This window comes from Gopherus flavomarginatus, chromosome 3 (genome assembly GCF_025201925.1).
Source record: "Gopherus flavomarginatus isolate rGopFla2 chromosome 3, rGopFla2.mat.asm, whole genome shotgun sequence".
NCBI classification, from domain to species: Eukaryota; Metazoa; Chordata; order Testudines; family Testudinidae; genus Gopherus; species Gopherus flavomarginatus.
In genome coordinates this window covers 266,275,438-266,298,854 of record NC_066619.1, presented here as the reverse complement: position 1 = coordinate 266,298,854, position 23,417 = coordinate 266,275,438, and the positions used below count along the sequence as shown (strand labels likewise).

Here is a 23,417-nt window from a genome sequence, read left to right as displayed (position 1 = left end):
TTTACCCCATCACTGCTAGATATTTATCCCCTTCTGCTATGGTACGCAATTCCTCTTTTCTTTGATTTTCCATCCTTTAGATGATTCACGTCCCAGTCCCCTAAATTATTTATCCAACCCTTTTACTTTTGTCTTTCCTTACACAGGAAGTCAATCCTTTCAACCCCCTAATTACTTACATTGTTCCTCTCTGAATTGCGTCCAGTTTTACATCTCTCTGGTATTGTCCAGACTGGTTGCAGTAGTCCAGGTGTGATTTCAGCAGAGCATGACTATCACCTTTCTGCTCTGTGACATAATGCCTTTGCTTATGCAGCCCAAAACCTCATATCATATTTCTTTTGTATTCTGCTATAGCCTGTGGTCTCTTTCAGCATTACTTCTGTCCAGGGGACAGATCTTCAGCTGCTGTCCATTGTTGTAGCTCCATTGAAGTCAAGGTGTTTCCCTTCAGACTGAATATCTGTGTATCAGATTATTTTCCCACAGAAATATTAACTTGCATATTTTTAGGATGACAAACCTGTCTCCATTTCCTGCCCAAATTTCCAAGTCCCTTTGTGTTATTTCCCTGGCCTCACTGTTTTACTTGCTAGATGATGAGTGTCATGAACTTGATGTGCTTATCTTACTTACCCTCTTTTCTTGGTAATGAATAAATATGTCCTCCAGAATAAGACAAAACAAAATACTGATCCATTAGTCACCTCACTCCTCCAAACTGAATGCCTTGTTGTTTTTTGCTACCATTTGCTTACAGTATTTTAGTCAATTTTCAATTCATGTGACAGTGCTCACATCAAATTAGTGTGAATTACAAGTAAGGGTAAGAGACACATAATCAAACTCTTCAGTGAAATCAACATGCATTACATCTATTGCATTCCTTTTGTCTGCTAATTTTGTAATCCTATAAAAAACCCCACGTGCTTTGCCGGGCATGATTTCCTACTTTGTAAGCCCACGCAGCTTATTGCTAATGGTTCAGTTATTCACTACATGTTTCGTTTGTAATCTTTTTATTAGATGAATCCAAAGTAGTTTTGGGCATTGATTGTTTTCCCCCCTGCTCATCTTTTTTTAGTGAAGTTATAAGACTTGGGAGCTCCAAATCTCTGTTTTTTAAAAAAAAAATGTCATGGCTCATATGAAATGCTATTAAATTGCTTTTTTTTTATGGTGTTCTGTTGTAGCCTTTAGATGCCAAACAAGTGCAAATGATGTCAAACTACATCAAATTTGAGGCCATCTGATGTTAAAGCAGCTGATATTTTGTGGGAAAACTTTAGAAAACATCCTTTTTAGATAGAATTATTCTATGTATTTATTCTGCAGCTAGGGAAAGGGTTGTTCTTATTTTACTGGCGACAGTAAGACAGCTTCTTAGTTTCTTTGAAAGTTCATCTGCTGTTTGTTCCCCACCAAAGGTTATAATCCTCTATCAAAGTCACTTCCAAAGAAATCAGTTGTGATGCTTGTAAATAAAGGGTTATGGGTTCCGATGCAGCCAGAGCTCATTAGTTTTTAAAAACTAATATCTTGTTTTCATGCAAATATCTCTAGTGTTATATTACAGAGAAATACACATAATTAGAAAGCTTTAAAATCTGCATTTTCTTGAAATTTTAAGGGAAAATTACTGGTTGTCCATTAAAACTCTGAAGCAACTTTTCTACATACTGTACTAGAAAATTAATACAGTCCTGATCAGCAATGACAACATTAATTTCACTTGGTTTTATTTTTCATGTGGACATTTTTTCTCTAATATAAAGATACAAATTGAATTTTGTGATGCTAGTCTTTCCTTTTTAGTGGACTTTTCTACTTTCTCCATTTGGAGAGGAAAGGGCCAAGAATATATTTCTATTAAAAGGTTTCCAGGGTTTTTTAAAGAATGAATTGTCTGCAGGAGGACTTGCTTGCCAAAATGTATTAAGGCAGTTTGTGAAGGATTTCAGTGGGTATTTTTTTCATAGTAAGTGTTTCATTTGGGCCAGAGTGAGGAGGGCTATGTATGCTTCTCCAGGCTTTTCAGGAGTGAGTGCATATGTATGAGACATTACATTGGGCCAGCATGCAGTTTAACTACTAAATTGAATTAGGAAAATCAGATTCTATTGAGCATTGGGTAACTGGATGACCGGGAAAGAGGACAATTGATATTAACTCATCTCTAAACACTAGAATGTTTAGTTTCTAATAAGTTCCTGAAGGGTGTACTTTCATTAATCTGAAAATAAAATATCTTTGATTTTAATCACTACAAATCTACATTAACACAAGGGAAAGGGCTCATTCAAATGTGTTTGAGGGCTTTTCACTTTAAGTGCCAGATGTCATCTTCCTTCCTGTTGCTACCCTTTGGTGATGAAGCTGTATTTCTGTGGCAAACTTACATTAATTCAAATGAGATTACATTTTGAAACAATTTCAGTTTAGTTTTAGTTCAGGACAACTTTCCTACACGTACCGTGGGCACCACTTTGCTGCTAATGTTGGCTGCTTGAGCTGGGTGAAGACTTTCACATTTAGCTACTCTGTGCCCCCTATGCAGGTGTCTGGAACTTTTCTGACGTGCTTTGACACCTGTCTATCTGTGCTTCTCTATCTCTAGTGGCTCATCCTCTACTGAAAGCTTTCTTCTGTCCCTTAACACAGTCTGGCTGAAGTCTTCTCCTCATCAGCGCCTTCTGTCCAGAACAATATTTCCCTGTCTCATCTATGCCATCTTTTTTTAAATTTACAGCAGAAACCTTTTTTGCCTGTAGCACTTAATTTCTCTCTGGTTCTACTAATCATTTCCACACTCTACTTATATTTAGACTTTTGATTATTAATACAAATAACAATTTAACATGAAAAAAAGTTAGAGAAACTATCCACCATTTACAGCCAATCATACACTACACTTAATATCTTGCAGAATCTGATGACCTTCTCACATGGAATGCAGCTGTAATGTACCACTTCAGTGCTTTCTGGATCACTTGTGTACTCTTGTGAGGATCTCTGATCATACGTAAGGCTTCTCAATTTATTCACAGGTAGTAAAAATCATGGACAGGTCACAGGCAATAAACAAAAATTCATGGCTTGTGACCTGTCCATGACTTACACTAAAAATACCTGTGATTAAATCTTGGGAGGAGGTAAGGGGAGCACTGCTGGGGAGGGTGGCATCTGTGGCCAGTGGCACCAGCTCTTAGAGGCCGCAGATTGCAGGCTGCTCCAGCTGGCCAGGGACTGCTGCCTGGGGCCGCAGACTACAGCTCCTCCGGCCACCCGCCCGGAGACCGCTGCTCGGACCACCAGAGCAGCAGCTGGTGTGGCTGTCCCAGGAGCCACCTGAACGGCTGGTCCCAGAACCAGCTGATTGGGTGGCTCTGGGCTCAGCCACACTGGCCCCTGCGGAGGTTGCGGAAAGTCACGGAATCCGTGACTTCCATGATCTTTGTGACGTACACGGAGCCCATATCATACAGAAGCACTTAGGGCAAAGGCAGTTAATACATCACAAACCCTTAAGTAAAATCATCTTGAGGATAGAGAAAAATTTGTAGATATCTGTGCTGATGAGGGGTTCAGATCGGGCATCAGAGTAACTTTTAAACTAATGCTGTACATCAGACCAATTAACAGAGAAACTCTTAAACAGACAAATGACCTGAAAGGTCTGATAGATAACAGACAGCCCAGAGAAGCATCTTCCATCTTTAAGGCAATATGAAGCCATTAGCTTCAATCCTGAGAAGGTGATAAGAAAACCTGCCATTAGTGGAGAGATAGAGCCTCTTCCCTGTACATCAGCATGTTCTGTTCTTGTCCTTTGGACACAGAATATTAGCAGTGCTAAATATAATACTTCACTACATATAATGTTTTGGATCCAGTTTGTGTGAAAGACACTATCTGAAACAGGCATGGTAAAGTCTTTTTTTAAACTGTATTATTAAGCGTTTTAATATAATAAACAGATAAACGCTTAATCTTGTGTACATATATTGTATAATAAACAATTTAACATCTGTTAGATAGTATATAACTGCTGGAAATTGCTTTTCCCCTGAGCATTGAGGGTTTATAAATATTGAACCTGATCCTGTGAGTGTTGTGTGTGATAATCCCAGGGATTTCTACTGGAGTTCTGCACACAGAGTACTTACAGAATTGGGTCACAATATTCTATGGAAATAAGGAAACTTGCTACTTTCCTGCCAGCAAATGTATTCCAATAATGCCTGTTTGGCTGCTGCAATTTGATTTGGTGCTCAATAGTGGATGTGCCCTAGTAAAAACAGTGATGTATGTAACCACTTACTCATGAGGGCTGTTTTTTCTTTAATGTAAAATATCCTGTAAATTAAAGATTTTAAAGATTCCAAAATTGGGACTGTTGCTTATTTAACCTATGAAAATATTTTTGTGTTTTTTCAGATTAATTTTTAATCAAACTTTTATTTTGTTTTGGCTGCTTGTAGCCTCAGCCATTGTCAGAATTCTGTCACATACATCTTAATTGTTTCTTTTGCCAGGGAGAACTGGTGACTGCATCGAAGGCAATCATTGAGAAGGAATATCAGCCACGAGTTATAGTGAGCACTGCAGGACCAAACCCCTTCAACAAACTCACTGATCGAGAACTGGAAGAGTATCGCAAAGAAGTGGAAAGGAAGCAGAAAGGTTCTGAAGGTTGGTTTGGTTTTAATATGTAACCATGTACATCAAGGCAATGGCCTAGCTGATATGAGCATGGGACTGGGAACCAGGATCTTCTGCATTCTTAATCCTAGTTCTGATAAAGATTCCTTCTATGGGCGCGGGTCAGTTACTTAACTTCTTGTTTCAATTTTTACAACTGTAAATTGGGGACAATATTTGCAAAACAATTTGGAGATAAAAACCACCATTGAAATGCTAAGCAATATTAGGTCAAAGTCTTGGTTCTTAATCAAACAAAACTTCACTGGAGTCAAAAGGGAATTGTGATTAATTACCATCCACAGAATTTGGCCAGTTTTTGTTGTCACTTAAAGTTGCATATGGAGGCTTGAGACTTTGTTCAGACAGACCTTGTATTGAACTTGGTATACTACAGATTGTTTCATTTTAATAGGATAGCCCAGTGAGTAAAAATCTGACATTGCTTTTAGGCAACGAGTGAAATTTTCTTACTCATTGTTGCAAGTTGTAGATCTGGTAAATATTTTGAGCTGGGAAAATGCAGATAAAAAATTACCAGTTGGTACTTTGAAAAGGAGTCACAAGGCAAGAAGAGACATGATTAGGACACATCTCAGAATTCTCCCCAGGAACCACTAACCTATCAGAAAATGTAGTGAGAGCATCACGCTGCAATAAAGGAGGATTCACCATGGCATTTGAAGAATCTCTTCTATGTGATTATTATATCAAGTTTTACAGTGTAGCAGCTATGATACATCCACTAAGCAGATGGTATTGTTTATACTGGAATATTGGTGGCACAGTTTTACCAGTCTTTACAAGAGTCTGGTCCAGTGGGTAGAGCACTTGACTGGGTCTAAGGAGATGTGGTTCTATTCCTGGCTTAGACTCTGCTGCATGACCTTGGGCAAGTCATGTCCCCTTTCTGTGCCTCTGATTTCCTGCTAAATCTTTGGCCATCTTGTCTATTTAGATTATGAATCCTTTAGGGCATGTGTTTTCACAGCACCTAGCATATTGGGACCCCAGTCTCAGTTAGGGTCTCTAGGCAGCATAGGCACCAACTTCCCCTCTCCTTGGGGGGTGCTAGACTCCCCCCTCCACCCCGGTCCCACTCCACCCCTTCTGCCAAGCCCCTGCCCCACCTCTTTCTGCCCCTGAGCATGCCCTGTCCCCGCTCCTCCCCCTTCCTCCTAGATTTTGGGTGCATGCTGCGAAAAGATGTTCACAGCGGGCAGAAGGTGCTGGGATGAAGGAGGAGGAGTGATCAGCGGGGCCACTGGTGGGGAGAGGCGCTGGGTGGGGGAGATGGGGGAGCTTGGCTGCTGGCAGATGCTGAGCACCTGCTAATTTTTTCTGTGGGTGCTCCACAATAGTGCCTAAATATTGTATTTATATAACAATATGCTAGGCACTATTGTTATATAAATAATAACTTACAGGGCAATGTACTAACTACATTTCCTCTAAAAACTGTATGGTGATTCGTCCCTTATTGGTGTGTGTTGCTCTTGCTGTTCCTTCTGATATCTTGACGTATAAAGAGTCACAAATTCTGTCTTTTTCATGTGTAATTTTCTCTATACAGGGTTTAAAGCATTTTGTGGGACGGAGGTGTTAACATTACTGTGTCTATGTAATTGCATACCCCTTTATTTTCTCTGTAACATTGCTACATCCTACGTAGATAAGCTATCAAAATATGGAGAGACTGTGGTATTGAGACAGAAACCAGCTGGGAAGCCAAATGTTTTACTTAAAAGTCACAGCTACAGGGAGCAAAATTCTTCTGGAAAAAAACCTCTGGAGTTGCAAAGCAGGTCAAAAACCTTTCAAGGAGCAGTGAAAGAAGCAGATCTGACGATTTTGCAGACTCATGAAGGATCAACGCTATCTAAATCTTTAGATAATTCTGAGTTCTCTGCTGCACAAGTTTCTTGTCAGACCATGCAGCAAATCATCACAAATCTTAATCAGGAGGAGCCAGATGAGCAGAGGTCTCCACACAAGGAATTTCACACAGCAGTCATCAAAGCATTAAGTTCCAATCCTGACCTTTTGGCTGAGGCCTCAGGTACTAATGAATATGGTACCACTGAGTTTTCAATCAAGGGGAAGCTATCTCTTGCTTAATTTGCACTTACAGAGTCTCTGCTATCTCTGGACATCTTTCGTTGGCTTGTCTTATTACCTGTGGGGCTGATTTAATTTAATTGGTGGGTTTTTCTCGTCTGGATGAACTGTGTAGAATAGTGCTCTGGTACTGAGGACATCTCTGTTCTAAATATTAAGGTGGCTTTTTTGTTTTACATTAACATCTGCTCCTTTAGTATCCAACTACTGTTGAAGCTGGAAGGGAGTGTGGGGGGATCCTTTTTAATTTGAAGAAAAATTCTAAAACCACTGCAGAATCTGTTTGGAATAATTGCAGTTTATTGCACATTACATTGTGATTATCTCTGCACCTTTTCATTCTTTGCTTTGAGTAATGTACATTTTGTTTATGCCAAGGTTCTGCAAATAAACTCAAAGCAAGCAAAAGAACTTTGTGTAATTTTAGTTTTGGTGCCCTTCTTCCATACGGTTATTTTTTCCTTTGGCTCTTCCCCAGCAAATTCCCCTCCCTTTAGATCAGTGTTTTCCAATGCGTGGCTCCAAACTAGTGTTGTATAATCATTTCAGTCCATTTTACTGAGAAATGTTTTGAGTTGAAATAGTTGGATAACATAACTTCTGTGACAGCTAGGATCGCAACAGTGTTGGTCTGCACCTTACCTTTGCTTGCTTTGGAATTATTTGGTATTCAGACAGAATTTTCATTCAGAAAAAAAATTTATTCAAAGATTTTTGTGTGTGTAGCAGGATGTCTGTTTTCCTGCATCCCTAAAGAAGAATCTTATATGCTGTTTTTAATTCCCATACTGATTCATCTATAGAACCTTCAGAAGATGCCAGGCAACAGAAAGAAAAGAGTGCTCCTGATCATACTTCAGCCCGTACTCCTCCCAGCACACCAGTTAAGCTAGAAGAAGGTATGTTACATTGAGCTGGGGTGGGGAAGACTCCTGTAGCTGCACCTGTCTTGACTGAAGCATGAAAAAATAGGATTTAATGAAGTAAAGAGGAATTATTTTGGTTTTTATTTTTTTACAATCTGTAGAACTGTGTAACTGAATGTAATAGTGATTATGTTCACAATAATAAAGAAATGTGCATTGTCAGTAGACAGATTATCACCATTTCAAAATTGCCTAGTCATCTTGTTGAGTTTCTGAATTGAATCGCCCCTTTGAGCACTCTGAGCAAGATGTGGCTGCTGTTTTGAAGTGAAATGTTTCTAATGATGAAGCAGACCTTCTCTGAACTGAACATGAATAGATAGTTTGTCAAATCCTGCTCACTGGTTGCACATTTCTTAAACATTATTGTATTTGGATTACACCTCTGGGAATATTTTTCTCTCCCAGTTTAGATCTTAGTTTGATTTGTTAACGTGATGATGTAAAATTATCAGGTAAATGAGAAAGGGGCCAAGAAAATCCGTTATCCCTTTGGGGAAAAAAAGGATAAAAGTAACAGTCTATCTGTTAAATAGGTGTAATCTAATTTCTGTTTTGTGTTTCCTTTACCTTGTTCATTGGGATATATCACTTGTCTGTTATGAAGTCTTCCACGCACTACTTCATCTCATTCTGTTTTCTATAAGAATGGCTCCAACCATTCTTTTAATTTAACACAATGGCTGTGATGAATGCATAGATTCTCTACTTGTGCTTTTTTCTTCTTGTGGCTGCGTTACAAACAGGAGATGGATATGCTAAAGAGTACCTGTTACCATAGTAAGTATCATCCCATACTCTGACCTGTTTCTGCTGCTTTCCCGGAGTTCTCTGGGCTTTGCTTCATTCTCCTGCATCTTTGTTGTTTACTGAGTTTTGTTTTCTGTTTGTGTTTTGTTTTCATTTTTTTAAAGGCATTTTTACAGTCAGTGACAGACACTAATTCCTTCCATTGTTGCTTTCTTGGAATTCTAGGTCAGTTACATAAACTTTACATTAAAGTGTGCTATACTGGTGAAAGGGACTGTGAAAGTGTCGTCATGGGTTCCATGTTCGTCTGTCTTTCAGTGACTCTGTACCCAGTTGCCCCAATTTATGAGTAATAAGCTGTTTGTCCAAAAGCCCTTGGTTCGTATTCCTCCTAGAACATGAAAATTGAACTGTGTTCTGCGTGGCTCTGATACCACCAGGATTCTAAAACTGGGACTTAGTCTGAAATTGTGTTGCATGAGTTAGCTGTGAATGAGCTCACTCTTTAAGCTGTGTTGGCTTTACAGGGATAACAAAAGTAAACTTCACATATATGTGTATTTCCCTAACCTAAGTAGCTGTGATTGAATTTGATGAGAGCTATGACTGACAGAAAGATCCATTGAGTGAAGGTGCCATTCTTCTTTGAGTGCTTGCTCATGTCCATTCCATATTAGGTGTGTGTGGTTGCCACGTGCACCGGTGCCGGAAGTTTTTCCCTCAGCAGTATCTGTAGAGGACCAGCTCTGGCACCCACTGGGGTGGTGCCGCATGGCGCGGTATCAGTTCTTTCTTGCCGCCAGTGATGGAATATCTGCTGATTTGGCTAGGTTTTCTGTTCTTGTGAATGTTGAAAAAGCTGTAATATAGTGGTATATAGTTAGTAGTTTCTTAGTTACCCTTAGTAGTAGTTCTTAACTTTTCATTAGTCCCAAACGGGACTCAGCTGGGGGACAGGGCATGTCCTGGTCCCCAGGCTTTAAGCCCTGCGATGGCTGCAAACAGTCTATGCCCATCAGCGGTCCACATACCAGTTGCCTAAGGTGCTTAGGCAAGGGGCACATGAGTGCCATATCTGCAGGTCCTTTAAATGTAGGACAAAGGAGTGCGATATTTGTCTGAAAGCGCTCCTAATGGAGTCGGCACTCACTCTGGAACCAAAGCAGTGGTCTGACTGCACACCAAGCACAACGGCCTCTATGTGCAATGCTCCACCGATGCCATCCACGAGCCGGCACTGGTCTCCCTCCACGGCTCTGGTCATGAAGCCGAAAAAGACTGGGAGGGAAATAAGGGAAAGGAGAGGGCGGGGGCAAGCCACGACCCATGCCGTGCAGCTCAATACCCCGTTCAGGAAGTCAGGCCCCAGCTCAAGTTGAGCGGTGCAGCCTATCCCATGCTTTGCCCACGACCATGGATAGCAGTGCAGGCCCTAGCCAGCTTCAGGTTCCATGGGCACACGAAGCTCTTCGAGCGGTTCAAGAGATCCTGATGCTCCTGGTGCCACCTATACCAGCTCCCGTGGTCCCCTGATCTCAAGGAAAACCCTGTGTCCCCGCCTCAGTGGCATCATTCCCCATTGAGCGGGACGTCCCACCAGCTTCACCGACCCGCAGCTGTCACACTCCTCAGGACGAGAGAGGCAGGCTCAGCGGAGCCCTCTTTGGTCCCCACATCAGGGGCACCGATTGTGGAACTCGAGACGTATCTCACCAATAGATTGGCACAGACCCTCTGAGGCACGAGCCTCCTGGCAAGAACTCCAGAACCAGCCCCTACCATCTCCCAGGGCCTGGGACTGATCAGAGACCGCCAATCGCTGGGCCATCATCTCCTGTCTTGATGAAGGAGGTCACCCTACTCAGGATGATCCTCCCGGCAACCAGCCCGTAGTAGCTCCCGGTCCTGTTCAACGTACCGGTCAAGTAGCATGAGGCATGGATTGCTGGGTATCCAACGCCAATCCACCAAACGCCATCAGTTCCCAAGAGCCCGACCAAGGCAGACTCACTTGGATAGGTTGGCTTCGGGACGCAGCAGCCGGCACCGGTTGGACAAGAGCCACTGCTCAGCCCGATCCTGGTCACCCCATACCAACCACTCCACTGGTAGTGCCGGCTTGGAGCGAGGTTCCTTGCTGGCAGGACAAGCCCACGTACTGGCGGTGCTGTTTACATTATCAGCACTGAAACCTGTTCCATGGCCCCAAGTGCAGTGGCTGGCGCCCTGGTATCTGTGGAACCCTTGGGGGTTCACCCAACCTTCCCAGGCTCCCTGATCAGTGTCGGGAGCCTCGGAGAGGCCAGCAGCCTCGATGTCCCATCCCCTTTGGTGCTTGAGACTTTGGGAGGTAAGATCCCACAGATCCAGGAGGATCCAGGGGAGCAAGCTGCTGGACCATGGAGGTTCCCGTGGCAACGGCATCATCATCGCCAGACGAAGCTATCACGGGGCCCCCTCAGCCAGTTCCTTAGGATGATGCCAAGGCGCACCAGGAACTTTTGAAAAGGGCCACTTCTAACCTGGGGCTTCAGGCAGAAGAACTGGAAGAGCCCTCAGACTCTCTGTTTGATGTCCTCTGCTCCTCGGCTCCTGCCACGGTGGCTCTACCCCTTTATGAATGGGTTTCCAGAATCATGAATGACCTGTCGCAGACCCCCTCTTCTCTGGCCCTTATCTCTAAAAGGGCCGAACGCAAGTACTTGGTGCCGACCAAAGGGCATGAGTATTTATTCTCTACCCAGCCTCTAATTCACTTGTGGTTGAGGCGGTTAACCACAAGGAGAAGCAAGGACTTCAGCTGAGAGTGACCAGTCACCAAGCCTTCCTTGGCCGATATGTGGCAAGCCATGGCCAAGTTCAGAGGGTTGCTCCCCAACTTCCAGGAAGGAGTTCTGAGCTATCCTCGATAAGGGCATGAGTGCAGCCAGGGTGAACCTCCAGGCGGCGTCAGATTCTACTGCCCACACCATGACTTCCGCTGTCTCCATGCGGCAAGTCTCTTGACTTCTCCTCTCTGAGTTGTCCACCAAGGCCCAGCAGTCATTGCAGGATCTGCCCTTTGACGGCGGGACCCTATTTGGAGAGAAGACAGACAGCAAGTTGCATGGCCGCAAAGACTCCTGCACTGTACGGAGAGACTTTGGCAAACCAGTAAAGTGTCTAAAACCACTATGGCTTATTGTTAACAGCAGCCTAGTAAGCAAGCTTAAATTGGCCATTCAGCAATCTCAGCTTGACCAAGGCAGGAGGGGAAAGGGTTTTGGGTGCCACAGAAAGGGCAGCTTGACCCCCGCATCCTTCCTGATAAGAATTGTGTTGAAGTTGCTGATACATGCATTTTAAAAGAGCAGGAAGTACCCTCAGGAATGTCTATTGAGGTCTCGAGCTTGCAAACCCTGGAAAGACCCACACCTGGTTGGTCAATAATCAGAAGGAACCTCTTGCTGGATCGTTGAAATTGCTTACTTAAGGTTTATTTAAGGGACATGTCATTCTATTACTAATGTATAAATAAGGGAAAAAAGCTTGAGATAGTTGGACTCGTTTGGGGACTCTCTTTGGACTCTCCCTCTGGACACATCTTGCGGTTCCCACTGGCAGACGAAAGATTTGGCCACTGGAAACCTGGCGCTGTGTCACTTGAAAGCCACACTCAGTAATTATCAAGGGTTAGGGGTGTTTTACTAATCTTGTTGCGGACGTGTGTAAGTGCTTGAGACTAGTAAAGTTTAGCTTTATGTGAAAGCACTCTTGTGTTGTCCTGTTTGTGCCAGCCATTTATCAGTTGGACAGCTGTGTCTCCCCTGATTTATTTCCTGACACCACCTCACACAGAGTAAAAGTTACCAAGAGCTTTGGGTAGAAAGAACCCCGGGTAATGGGACCACCGCCCTGAAAATCCTGGGTCTCTACGTCCCAGCCCCGTCACATAAGCGGTTCAAACTGCAGCAGCCTCAGGACCAGGGGAGACAGCCTCGGCAGGATCAGCCCCATAAACGAGCCAAGGGTTACGATCGCTGTCTGAGCCACCCACCTCCACCCTCAGCCCAGTCAGGCTTGACCCATAATAAGCAGGGGGACAAATGGTCATTTTGAGGGTGCGCCTGAGGGTGAGTATCAGACTATTCCCTGGATCCCTCTTTCCCAGTATGCTCTGACTGCCTTTCCCCTTTCCTCCTGGCGTGAACCACTATAACTTCCAACCGCTGTGTCCTCAGTACAGTGGAACAGGGTTATCCCCTCCAGTTCCTTTCTACCCCACCTTCCCATCCGCCTTCCCTGTTCCTCTTCAGGGACTCCTCTCACGAGAGTCTCCTCATGCAGGAGGTAAAGGGGTTACTACCGCTGGATGTGGTGGATGAGGTTCCTCTCGAGTACAGGAACAAGGGGTTCTGTTCCTGATACTTTTTAATCCCAAAGGCCAAGGGTGGTCTACGGCCCATCCTGGACCTGCGAGACCTCATCAAGTATCTACAGAAGCTGAAGTTCCGCATGGTCTCTCTGGCTTCTACTATCTCCTCCCTGGATCCGGGAGACTGGTATGCTGCCCTCAACTTGAAGTACGCATACTTCTACATCGCAGTCTTTCGAGGGCACAGACACTTCCTCCGGTTTACGGTGGAGCTCCACCACTACCAGTTTACAGTCCTCCCATTCGGCCTGGCGACAGCACTGAGGGTGTTTACCAAGTACATGTCGGTAGTAGCAGCTTACCTCAGGTACCGGTGTATCCAGATCTACCCATACCTTGATGACTGGCTCCAGATCGCAAGTCCAGAGGGAAGTTGCGGTGCTTCAAGCCACGTGCCACTCTCTGGGCCTACTGGTGAATGACGAAAAGTCAACGTTAGTGCCAATGCAGAGGATAAAGTTCATTGGAGCGGTCCTCGACTCTGCCTGCGCCAGAGCGTTCCTGCCACTGGAAAGGTTCAGCACAATGGCAAACCTCATTGTAGAAGTCTCAGCGTTCCCTCTGACTACAGCCAGCCTCTGCCTGCACCTGCTGGGCCACGTGGCAGCATGCACTTACATGGTCTGCCATGCCAGGCGCCGGATGCAGCCCCTGCAACAAAGGCTGGGGAGGGTCTATTCCCAGTCCTGAGACCCCCTGAAGAAGATCATTACCATTCCCCAGGCGATACTTACCTCGCTGAGATGGTGGACCGACTGCAGGACAGTCCTGGAAAAGGTTCTGTTCGACAACCCCTCTCACTCAAGTTGGTGTTTGGATGCCTCGGACCTCGGCTGGGGGACACATCTCAGCAACCTCCAGACACAGGGGATGTGGTCCCCGGAGGAGGCATGGTTACTTGTAAACATCAAAGATCTCCGATCAGCCCGGCTGGTGTGCGGAGTCTTCTTGCCCCACCTGACGGACAACACGGCCTCGATGTTCTACATCAACAGGCAAGGGGGAGCCTGCTCAATGGCTCTGTCAAGTTTGTGGGAGTTCTGCATCAGCCACAAAATCCACCTGGAAGCTTGTCACCTTCCTGGCGTTAGGAATACACTGGCAGACCAGCTCAGCAGGAACTTCTCCTCTCACCGTGAATGGTCGCTCCATACAGAGGTAGCCTGCATGATCTTCCGAAGGTGGGGAACTCCCCAAGTGGGAGATAGAATAGGAAATGCAGGGCCGCTCATCAGTAGGACCCTGGCAAAGATCAAGAGAGATCAGACGCAGGTTATCATGGTCGCATCAGCATGGCCTCACCAGCACTGGTTCGGCATGCTCATGAGCCTGTCAACGGCCCCTTCCTAGACCTTGCCCAACCAACTGGATCTGCTGTTGCAGGACCATGGCTGGCTCTTACACCCCAACCTTGAGTCCCTCCACCTCTCGGCGTGGATGCTCTGTGGCTGAACCTGGAGGAGTGGACCTGTTTGGAAGGAGTCCAACCGGTCCTCCTGGAAAGTAGGAAGCCCTCAACTAGACTGACTTGCCTGGCCAAGTGGACGAGGTTTTCCCACTGGGTGTCCGAACGGGGCATCTCTCCCTTGCATTCTTTCATACAGGCTGTCCTGATCTACCCACTCTATTTGAGGGACCAGAGCCTGGCACACTCTCTTCCATTAGAGTGCATCTTGCAGCAATCTCTGCGTTTCACCTGCCGATCCAAGGACAGACAGTATTCTCCCATTACATGATGATCAGATTCTTGAGAAGGCTGGAGAGATTCGTCCTGCAGTGGGATGTTAACTTGGTCCTCTCTAGGCTCACTGGCCTGCCCTTTGAGCAGCTTATCTCCTGCTCCCTTTCCCATCTGTCATGGAAGGTTGCATTCCTGGTGGCGGTGATGTCGGCAAGACGGGTCTCCGAAATTAAAGCCTTGACCTCAGAACCACCATACATGGTTTTCTACAAAGACAATGTTCAACTGTGGCCCCACCCAGCCTTCCTGCCAAAGGTGATCTCCACCTTCCATATGAACAGGACATCTTCCTCCCGGTGTTTCGTCCCAGACTGACAAGACCAGTGAAGAGAGGCATCTTCACGTCCTGGACATCCAGAGGGCCTTGGCTTTTTACTTAGAATGTACCAAGCCTTTCCGTAAATCTTCATTGCTACAGTGGATAGGATGAAGGGTCATCTGGTGTCCTCGCAGAGGATTTCCAATTGGATCACCTTGTGCATAAGGACCTGTTACAACCTGGCAGGGGTTATGCCGCCACTGCCGATTATCAGAGCCCACTCAATGAGAGCTCAGGTGTATTCGGCGGCCTTCCTGGCACACATCCCTATCCAGGACATCTGTAGAGCTGCAGTGTGGTCCTTGGGCAACACGTTTACCACTCATTACGCCGTCACTCAGCAGGCCAGAGACAACGTTGGATTCGGCAGAGCTGTGTTGCAATCTACATGTCCGTGAACTCCTACTCACCTCCAGGGATACTGCTTTGGAGTCACCTAATATGGAATGGACATGAGCAAGCACTCAAAGAAGAAAAGACAGTTATCTGTTCCGTAACGAGATGTGTTGCTCATGTCCATACCACGGGCCGCCCTCCTTCCCCACTGTTGGAGTTTCCGGCAAGAAGGAACTGAGGGCGAGGGGAGCCAGCGGTGCCCCTTATACCGCGCCATGCTGGTGCAACTCCAGGGAGCGCCAGAGCTGGTCCCCTACTTATACAGCTGAGGGAAAAACTTCCGGCACCGGTGCATATGACGAGCACACACACCTAATATGGAATAGAAATGAGCAACACATCTCAAAGAACACCAGTTACGGAAAAGGTAACTGTCTTTTTTATGTAGTCAGTTTTCTGACTACAATCGTACATAAAGAATATAATTTTGAAAAGTGTATTTCCGTTGTGATAAAACTCTAGCATCTGTGTGTGTATGAAAAACACCACTTTACCTCCTTTAAGGCCAAAGCTGCAGACAGAAGTTTTAATGGTATTACTGCAGTACAGTGTGCACTTAATATGTGTTTGTGCTATTAGTTCTAGAATATATCTTTAAATTTCTAAGTATCGTCATGTTGTCGTCTCTGAAATTGTTTTTGTTAAAAGATATAATTTGGAAAACCGCACTGATGGATGTACTAAAATTACTGAGCGAAATAACAAATCTCATACACGTTGTGTGGTGTTCTCCTTTATCTGATGTAGAATTTGAGGATTTCTCTATTCTGATTAAAAACTTGCCCATCCTTAAGCTAAATTCAGAGATCCGTGTTTCATTCCAGTGTACAGTGATTCCATCTCACTAAATGCTGTAGTGACAATTTCAGAGGCTGGGTGGGATAACTGTCATGGACAGACGAGTTAAAATTATTTTTATATAGCTGTAATGCTTCGTAGAGTGGCAAAGTCTGTTTAAATGCCAGTAGCTTCCTATGCTTTTATTTCAGGAATAATCCAAACTATTGATGGTCTTTCCTTTTATATAAAAAAATTAAAATAAAATAAAGTCTAACTACATGAAAATCAGGTGCGGTACATGTACTAAGAAATTAGTCTGATTAATTCCTGAAGAAATAAAAATCATGACTAGAAAGGTGGTAACGATGAAAAGAGCAGTGCTGGTGATAGACTGTAAATGAATTGCTGTATAATTGTCATAAAGGGTTAATCAGACTAACACCTCATGAGGCAGCTCATAACATACATAATGGCTTTCTCCTTTACCCTGCTTTAAATCCTGACTGCATCATAACACAATTTCAGACTTCTAACCATTTTGAGCATTTGGCTTGATACTGAGTTTTAAGTGGTTATTGTGAGTCTAACATAACAGAAGTTCACACTATTCCAGGCAAATACATACCACACATTCACAGAACAGTGTCTTCTAAGACACAGCGTGAGGAATTTTCAGTACAATCCTGCAGGAATAAAGAACACAATTTCATTAGAGACACTCTCATACTTTCTGTAGACTGTTGTAATCACCTCTCAAAGCCTTGAACATAAAACTAATACTCTGACCCAAACTGTTCTCGTGACTGCAGCAGATCTTTTCATTTTAAAAATTTCAAAAATTAAATTGTTGCCCCTATTTTTCTCGCAGCTCGCAAACCTCTCTGGCCAGCTTTCATCCACTTTCCTCTTTATGCTCTACTGTTATGGGTGGAGTTGACACAGCTAGCTGGCCACTTATGAATTTGTGCTTTCCATGCAGGCAGGAAACAAGTGCAGTGAGTTCTAAGGAAGTGCTCAGTGCAGACAGGATTGCTTTACAATAACATGGTATATTTAAAAGGAGAGTGTCACTAAATCTCACCAATGCCTGTGAGGTCCACCGTAGATTAGTGAATAATGTGCTAGCAAGGCCTATGTACCACTTTAGCCCCATTTAAGCTATGGCTCATGCTAGACACAGGGATGAAGTTACGCTAAGTGAACCCATGTGATACAAAAGGCTGCATCACAAAACATGCTTAGCTAATTAAATTTGACAGGCTATATTGATTTTATTTAGAAGACCTCATAATGCATTAATAAATCTGGTCAAGATAATGAAACCATTACAATGGCAGACCTCACTATGAAGCTGTCTCTTGTTAAGTCTTCTCTGAGAAGCTCCATGGAAATAATGGGATTATTATAAGGTCTGGCAAAATTAGAATTAGTGAGATTCTCATACATCAAGCCATAGGTGTGATGTTTGTTTAATTTGCTCCATCCCAACAAATTAAAACATTTTAAAAATTGGGAGCCTAATGACAATATCTCATTAATGCTAGTGAAAATTGTAGGTTTAATTCCCTGCTCACTGTGCTAAAAATCCTCAGCATCATTTTCAAATGTAGTTACATTACTATGTTTTATTTATAAAGCCTTGATATTTACTCTCCTGGCACTTTAGACCATTATGATTGGATTCAACTTTATCTGCTGCCTGGCAGGAAATTGAAAATAATCTTTTGAACATTCCGCCCACATCTCTGTGCCCAAAGGTAAAGTAGAATAGACAGATTCCAAAAGCATTACGTAAGTTAAACGAGCTAGATTTTCACACACAGCACTTGCTACAGTAGCTTCACCTTAATGTATTTTAGAGACCAGCACACTTTAACTAAGTATTTCATATCAATCCATCCATTAGAGACACTGCAGGACCAGACTTACAAAGATGACAGTGATGCTGCAACTTTCAAGCAAACCCTCCCAGACCTGACCCCTGATGAGCCTTCAGAAGCACTCGACTTCCCAACCTTCGGAAAGGAGGAGGAGGAAGGTAGGTGCAGTGAAGATCTGACCAAAAGTCAGACTGAGTCACCTGCAACAGAAAATCAAGAGCCCCAGTCCCAACCTGCTGAAGAGGCAACAACACCAACAGCTGAGGAAGGGACAGCAGCTGATCCAGGTAGTGATGAATCTCCAGGAAAATCCCCATCCAAAAAGAAAAAGAAGTTCCGCACTCCTTCCTTCCTGAAGAAGAACAAAAAGAAGAGTGACTCCTGAAGGCCTAATGCGCTGCAGAAACACTGTCGTATTTTAAAATCTAAATTCATTAACCACTAGAATGTACCGGATTGTACTGAGTGTTTTGTCGTCTTATGTAAAGGAATGCAACAAATCAACCAACCAACCCCTCAAGTTATAGCTTGATTGTTTAAGGTTATAACAAGAAATTAACGTGCAGAAAGGTGCTAAACCTCTGTTCTCAGCAGCAAACCACAAATTTAATCCTTAATTTGTAAACAAAGTTAAATGGCTTCCATGTGGAAGACATCGAACCACTGTTTTTAATTTAAAGCCCACACTGCTTTATGTATGAACACAAGTATTTTTGACCAGGCCACATTCACAGTGCAGTATCTGCTCACTCCAGAATGTGCTCTTTTCCAATGTTGTTTTCACCAGTCACAAGTGGATTCTTTTTTAAATATTGCATTTTAGAGAGGATGCTTGTTTGTTTGCATTTTAGAAGGGGCACATTCTTGAACTGAGCTGTATGCTTCTGCAATCTGTGATTACAGATCATGTTATAGTAAGACTTTGAGACTATCCATACCTTACACCTCCTGTCTTCTCCCTGCCACCCCCAGTCCCCAATAACAACAATAATAAAAGCTGCCTTTAACCCATATTCTGTTTTGTGATATAGCTGGAACTTGAACTTAACCTTGTGATGTCTGAGGACTGAACTGGTGTTGGTGTTTCCTGCTGATACTGTGCATTCAACTTTTCTAATAAATGCAATATTGTGAAATCTGTCCTCCCCAACCAAATCAGAGACCATCAGAAATCACTTGCATAGCAGTTTGGTCTCTAGATACAGGTTGAAAACAATTGTATGTTAGACTTTTGGGACACTTTTTAAATTGGTGATCTAGAGCATGGACAGTTTTGGATTGGGTCTTCAGTGCACATTTCATTGTTTTGATAAAACTTCCCTGAGTGCAGATGCAAATCTGTTACCAGCCTGCAAATGTGGCTTATATGTATCTACATTCCCTCCCCTAATAAAAATGTAAACACATTACACTGAACACTTAACATATGTTTTTATATTAACACTTTTTCTTTTCACTTACTGTAGCTTGTGTTTCTTGCTTTGTGTTGCCAGCAGTAGTTAAGTCGGGAACAGAAATCCCTCCCAGAGTCCTTAGAGGTGCATTTACTACCGGTTTTCCATAAGCATTTAGCATGTAGCAAAGTCAGAAAAATCACTTTCGCTTTTTATTTGCCATCCTCTTCTAGTTACGATCATGATTCTCTCTCTTCATTGAGCGCACACAGAGATCCACCTTCAAATTATCTTTTTGAAAGCCAAAACATCTTCATTTGTTACCAACGTGAACTTTCCAGAAACCTTAATGAATTCACCCCAGCTATAAACCGAGATGCTCCAAATTTGAGTGTTCAAAATGACACATTTCTATTTGTAACAGCAGAAAACATTTAAAGATTTCTCCTTGGGGGAAAAAGATTGGCTTACATGCAATGACTAAACTAAAATGAAGTTCAGTAATGGATATATCATATAAGATTACATAAAATACCTGTTTTATAGTGAGAAAAACAGCAGGCAGTGAATCCCTTGCGATTTGTGCAGTGTGAAGGCATTGAGTAGTAGAACAGGTTCAGCTATAGTGCAAAAATAAAGCCTATATTAGGCCTCGGATGCATTGAAAACTTGGACCAAATTCAAGTGGTAAAAGGAAAACAAATTTACAAGATATGACCATAGCACTGTCAGATGAGGAGGAAAAGGTTTAGTGGCAGTAATTAACACACCAGAAATCTGACTTCTCTTTTGGAACACATAGAGGTAGGGTGGAATTAGATGCAACAGCAAATCACTGCTTAAGAGTGACACCTAAACAATGATGTCTAGTAAGGACTGCATGGCGCTAATGGCTTTGAGCTTATATTCTAACCTTCTATGGCCTCTGTATACTAGGGAGCCTACAGTACTTATCTTACTTTGCTAAATTGTGTTTTATTGCCAGGGTCATAATTATGTTACTAAGCCATTGCTACATGTTTCAGTTAATAATGGAGTCCTCCCTTTTATCTTTGACCACATATGCAATGATTTTGATTCTAATTTTGTAGTTTGTTCTTTCAATTCTTTGTATTACACTATGAAATCTAGCTGTGTACAGTATGGTTACACACGGTGGGAGGAAAAACAGTCGTATTTTTCTTTCTTTGTTGTATCATTAAGTTGTACTCACAAATAAAATTCTTCTTTAAAAGAGTAAGGTTTTTTTCCTCTGTTTTGAAAGCTGTTGTACAGATTTAGTTTCCACAATCTCTTAGGGAATAGTGCCCAAACCATTTTAATTTAATGGGTAAAAACAATTTCTTGAGAAAAGTACCTAGGATTTTGTTTATAGTAAACTGATTGGTTGCTGTTAAAGTTCCAGACCCAACTGTGATGTCTAATGTTCTGGCCAGAGACCCTGAATGGGACATGTAACAGTAAGCAGTAGAGACAGGCATTAAAAGGGATCAGTGTCTGAACTTTAATTGAGAGAACATGTAGACAGAATACAAAAAGCCGCCTTCATGTTGCAGTCAGTGTCCTTCTGTAGGATTTGCTGTAGCTGAGAGAGCAACAGAAGGATCACTAATCACTTCCAGGTTGACATAATTCTGCCTTCTCTAACACCCTACTAGATTAAACTTGTTCATTAAACTGATGTCCTTAAAGTGATAAAGCTAGGGTGGAATATGTGCTCAGGTGAAAAAGCTAAGAATTCTAATCTGAAGTCTAATTCATTAAACAAGGAATCACTGTTTGGTTCATTAAGTTCATGCTTAGGCTATACGCAGTAGTTTAGAGGTTTGAAATCTCTGAACAAATGCCACATAGTTAGCTGTGCCCTCCCCATGGTATTTCAGCAGCTTTTCACTTTTGTAAATTTACATTTTCTATTTTCTGAGTAGATTCACAAGCAACATAATATCCTCATATCCTTTAGAATTTGTTTATTTCCAAGGCAGGGGGAAAATGCTCTACCTTTATCAGTCATTCTTTAGGCTTTACCTGGAATACTATTTTAGTTAAAGTAACTAATTCTGTCTTTAACCAAGGCTCTAGGAATACAAAATCAAATTTTGGGACAAACGAGTAGCTGCAGAAACTTTTTTCTGTGGCTGTTTTAAAAAAAAAAAAAAAAGAAAAAAAAAAAGGAATAAAACCTGCATAATAGGAAATGATAAAAAAGCTCAAATTGAGACATTTATTTAAAGTGAGTCTTAAAACACTTTTATGAACTCTCTGGATTACTTTGGGTACCAAAATGAATCTTTTGGTAGGTTTTACACTCTTATATAATACAGGAAACCAAAGTTCTGTTCCTTGAGCAGGTGCAATGTGTTTGAGGCCTTTATTATATAGGTTTGGGTTCACATATTTTTCATTTACAGATTTAAGTTTTATGTCTCCAATAGTACCATGTCAGGCTATGATCTTGTCAGAAGTCAGGCTAAGCATGGTCAGGTCTTGGATAGGAGACAGTTGAGGAAAACTCAGATGTGTTAGGTTGTAGTACAGGTGGCACTTTCCTCTGAAACTATTGAACCAGTACTCTGCTATGTGGCAGTGTGTTTCTGAAGATACTTTTATTAAAGAAAGACTGGCCTTCACTGCTTATGGTAGTCAAAATTTCCATAACACTTCTAATGAGTAGGGGTGTTAGTTCTGCTATGTTACCCAAGTGAGAATTTGGGTAACGATCTACATTTTCCCTTGCTTCCACTGGCCAAGCTAGTCTTCATATTCCCCTACTAAAAATGGTTGTGTAGTGCTAAGGAAGTAGACTAGCTGGCAGTTTTTTCCCTTGTGGCTGTAATCCAGGGATCCTTCTAAAGTGCTTCAGTTTTCTTCACAATTAAAGATACATGTGTTATGTTAATTACAGGGAGATCAACTGTCTACCATAATGTTTTTCACTAATATATGTGTTAAAGCCAAGCAGACTGCACAGTGATGTGCAAGAGGGAGTAGAAACTACTCCACTGATACAGAATTAAGTCTTTACTGTTCCACTCCCATGCTGGAAGCAATCCCACTCTTCCCAGGAGTCGTTTATGAGGGTGAGGTGAAACAAGAGCCTAATTAAGGTACAGATAAGTACACCACCTCCACCCAGGCACTTCTACTTCGATATCCTTAGGAGTGAGCTGCTTCACAGCTCCTTAAGCTTGACAGTAGACTTCTGAGGTAGAGTGTATGCCGGGCTCATCTGTGAACCTCAGACACAGGGAAACCTTCATTGCCTACAACATTTTAAGATCACAGTTTTTGTTAAACCCTTTGGGAGCCCAGGATATATGGTAAGACTAAGGTATCCGATGGGGAAGTAGGGTTAGGAAGCCACCTCTGAAGTGACTGTACTTGGACAGAGTGATCCATTAGGGTGTTTTTCTATCATTGATCCCATCTCCCTAGAAGTGTTTTTTAAAAAAAATAAAATTCTCTGCAGTGCAAGACAAGCAGATGACAAAGAACTATTAGTGGATGGCTCTGATTGCAGGGATTGAGAGACGGCACATGGAGAAACCAAGATGGGAGGAAGACAAACTTTTTGAACCTCTGCAGTATAGACCAACCCCATCCATTTAGAAAAGTAAGGAAAGTTTTTCCTCGTTTGAACAAAGATGCTGCTCACCATAACATGGAAGCTCATGTGCCAGTTAATCAGGTTCTTTACAATAGGGGTCAAAGAGTATAATTTTGCAGTGGAAACAAGCCCTAATTAAACCTTTTGGGGTCACCTAAGTGACAGACTATGACCTGTTCATTAAGAAGACATGGACCGAAACAAAATGGTCTCACTGCTCCTTTAATAAAGGGCCCTCCCGCATTCCTAAGCAGAATTGCAGTCAACTAGAGCTTTATGTAGGCCAATAATTGACTAACAAAAGGACAATCTGAAAATATGTATGTTATTACAGGGCATCTTACTAACCCCACTCACTGCAGTAGACCAGTTTGCAATTAACTGTTTGTAG

The 23,417-nt window shown here is 42.8% G+C and overlaps 1 protein-coding gene across 21 annotated transcripts in view; it reads left to right on the top strand.

The window, feature by feature from the left end:
• ADD1 (adducin 1) overlaps nucleotides 1-23,417 on the top strand; it is a 262,757-nt gene that overhangs the window by 114,464 nt on the left and 124,876 nt on the right. For 8 of the 21 annotated variants that reach the window (XM_050947462.1, XM_050947464.1, XM_050947463.1 and 5 more), the window contains 4 exons: nucleotides 4,536-4,692; nucleotides 6,374-6,760; nucleotides 7,623-7,718; nucleotides 18,052-20,655. In XM_050947462.1, coding sequence (XP_050803419.1) covers nucleotides 4,536-4,692; nucleotides 6,374-6,760; nucleotides 7,623-7,718; nucleotides 18,052-18,410 — 999 coding nt within the window. In that variant the 3' untranslated portion in view covers nucleotides 18,411-20,655. The other 13 variants (XM_050947474.1, XM_050947471.1, XM_050947473.1 and 10 more) reach the window with 7 other exon arrangements.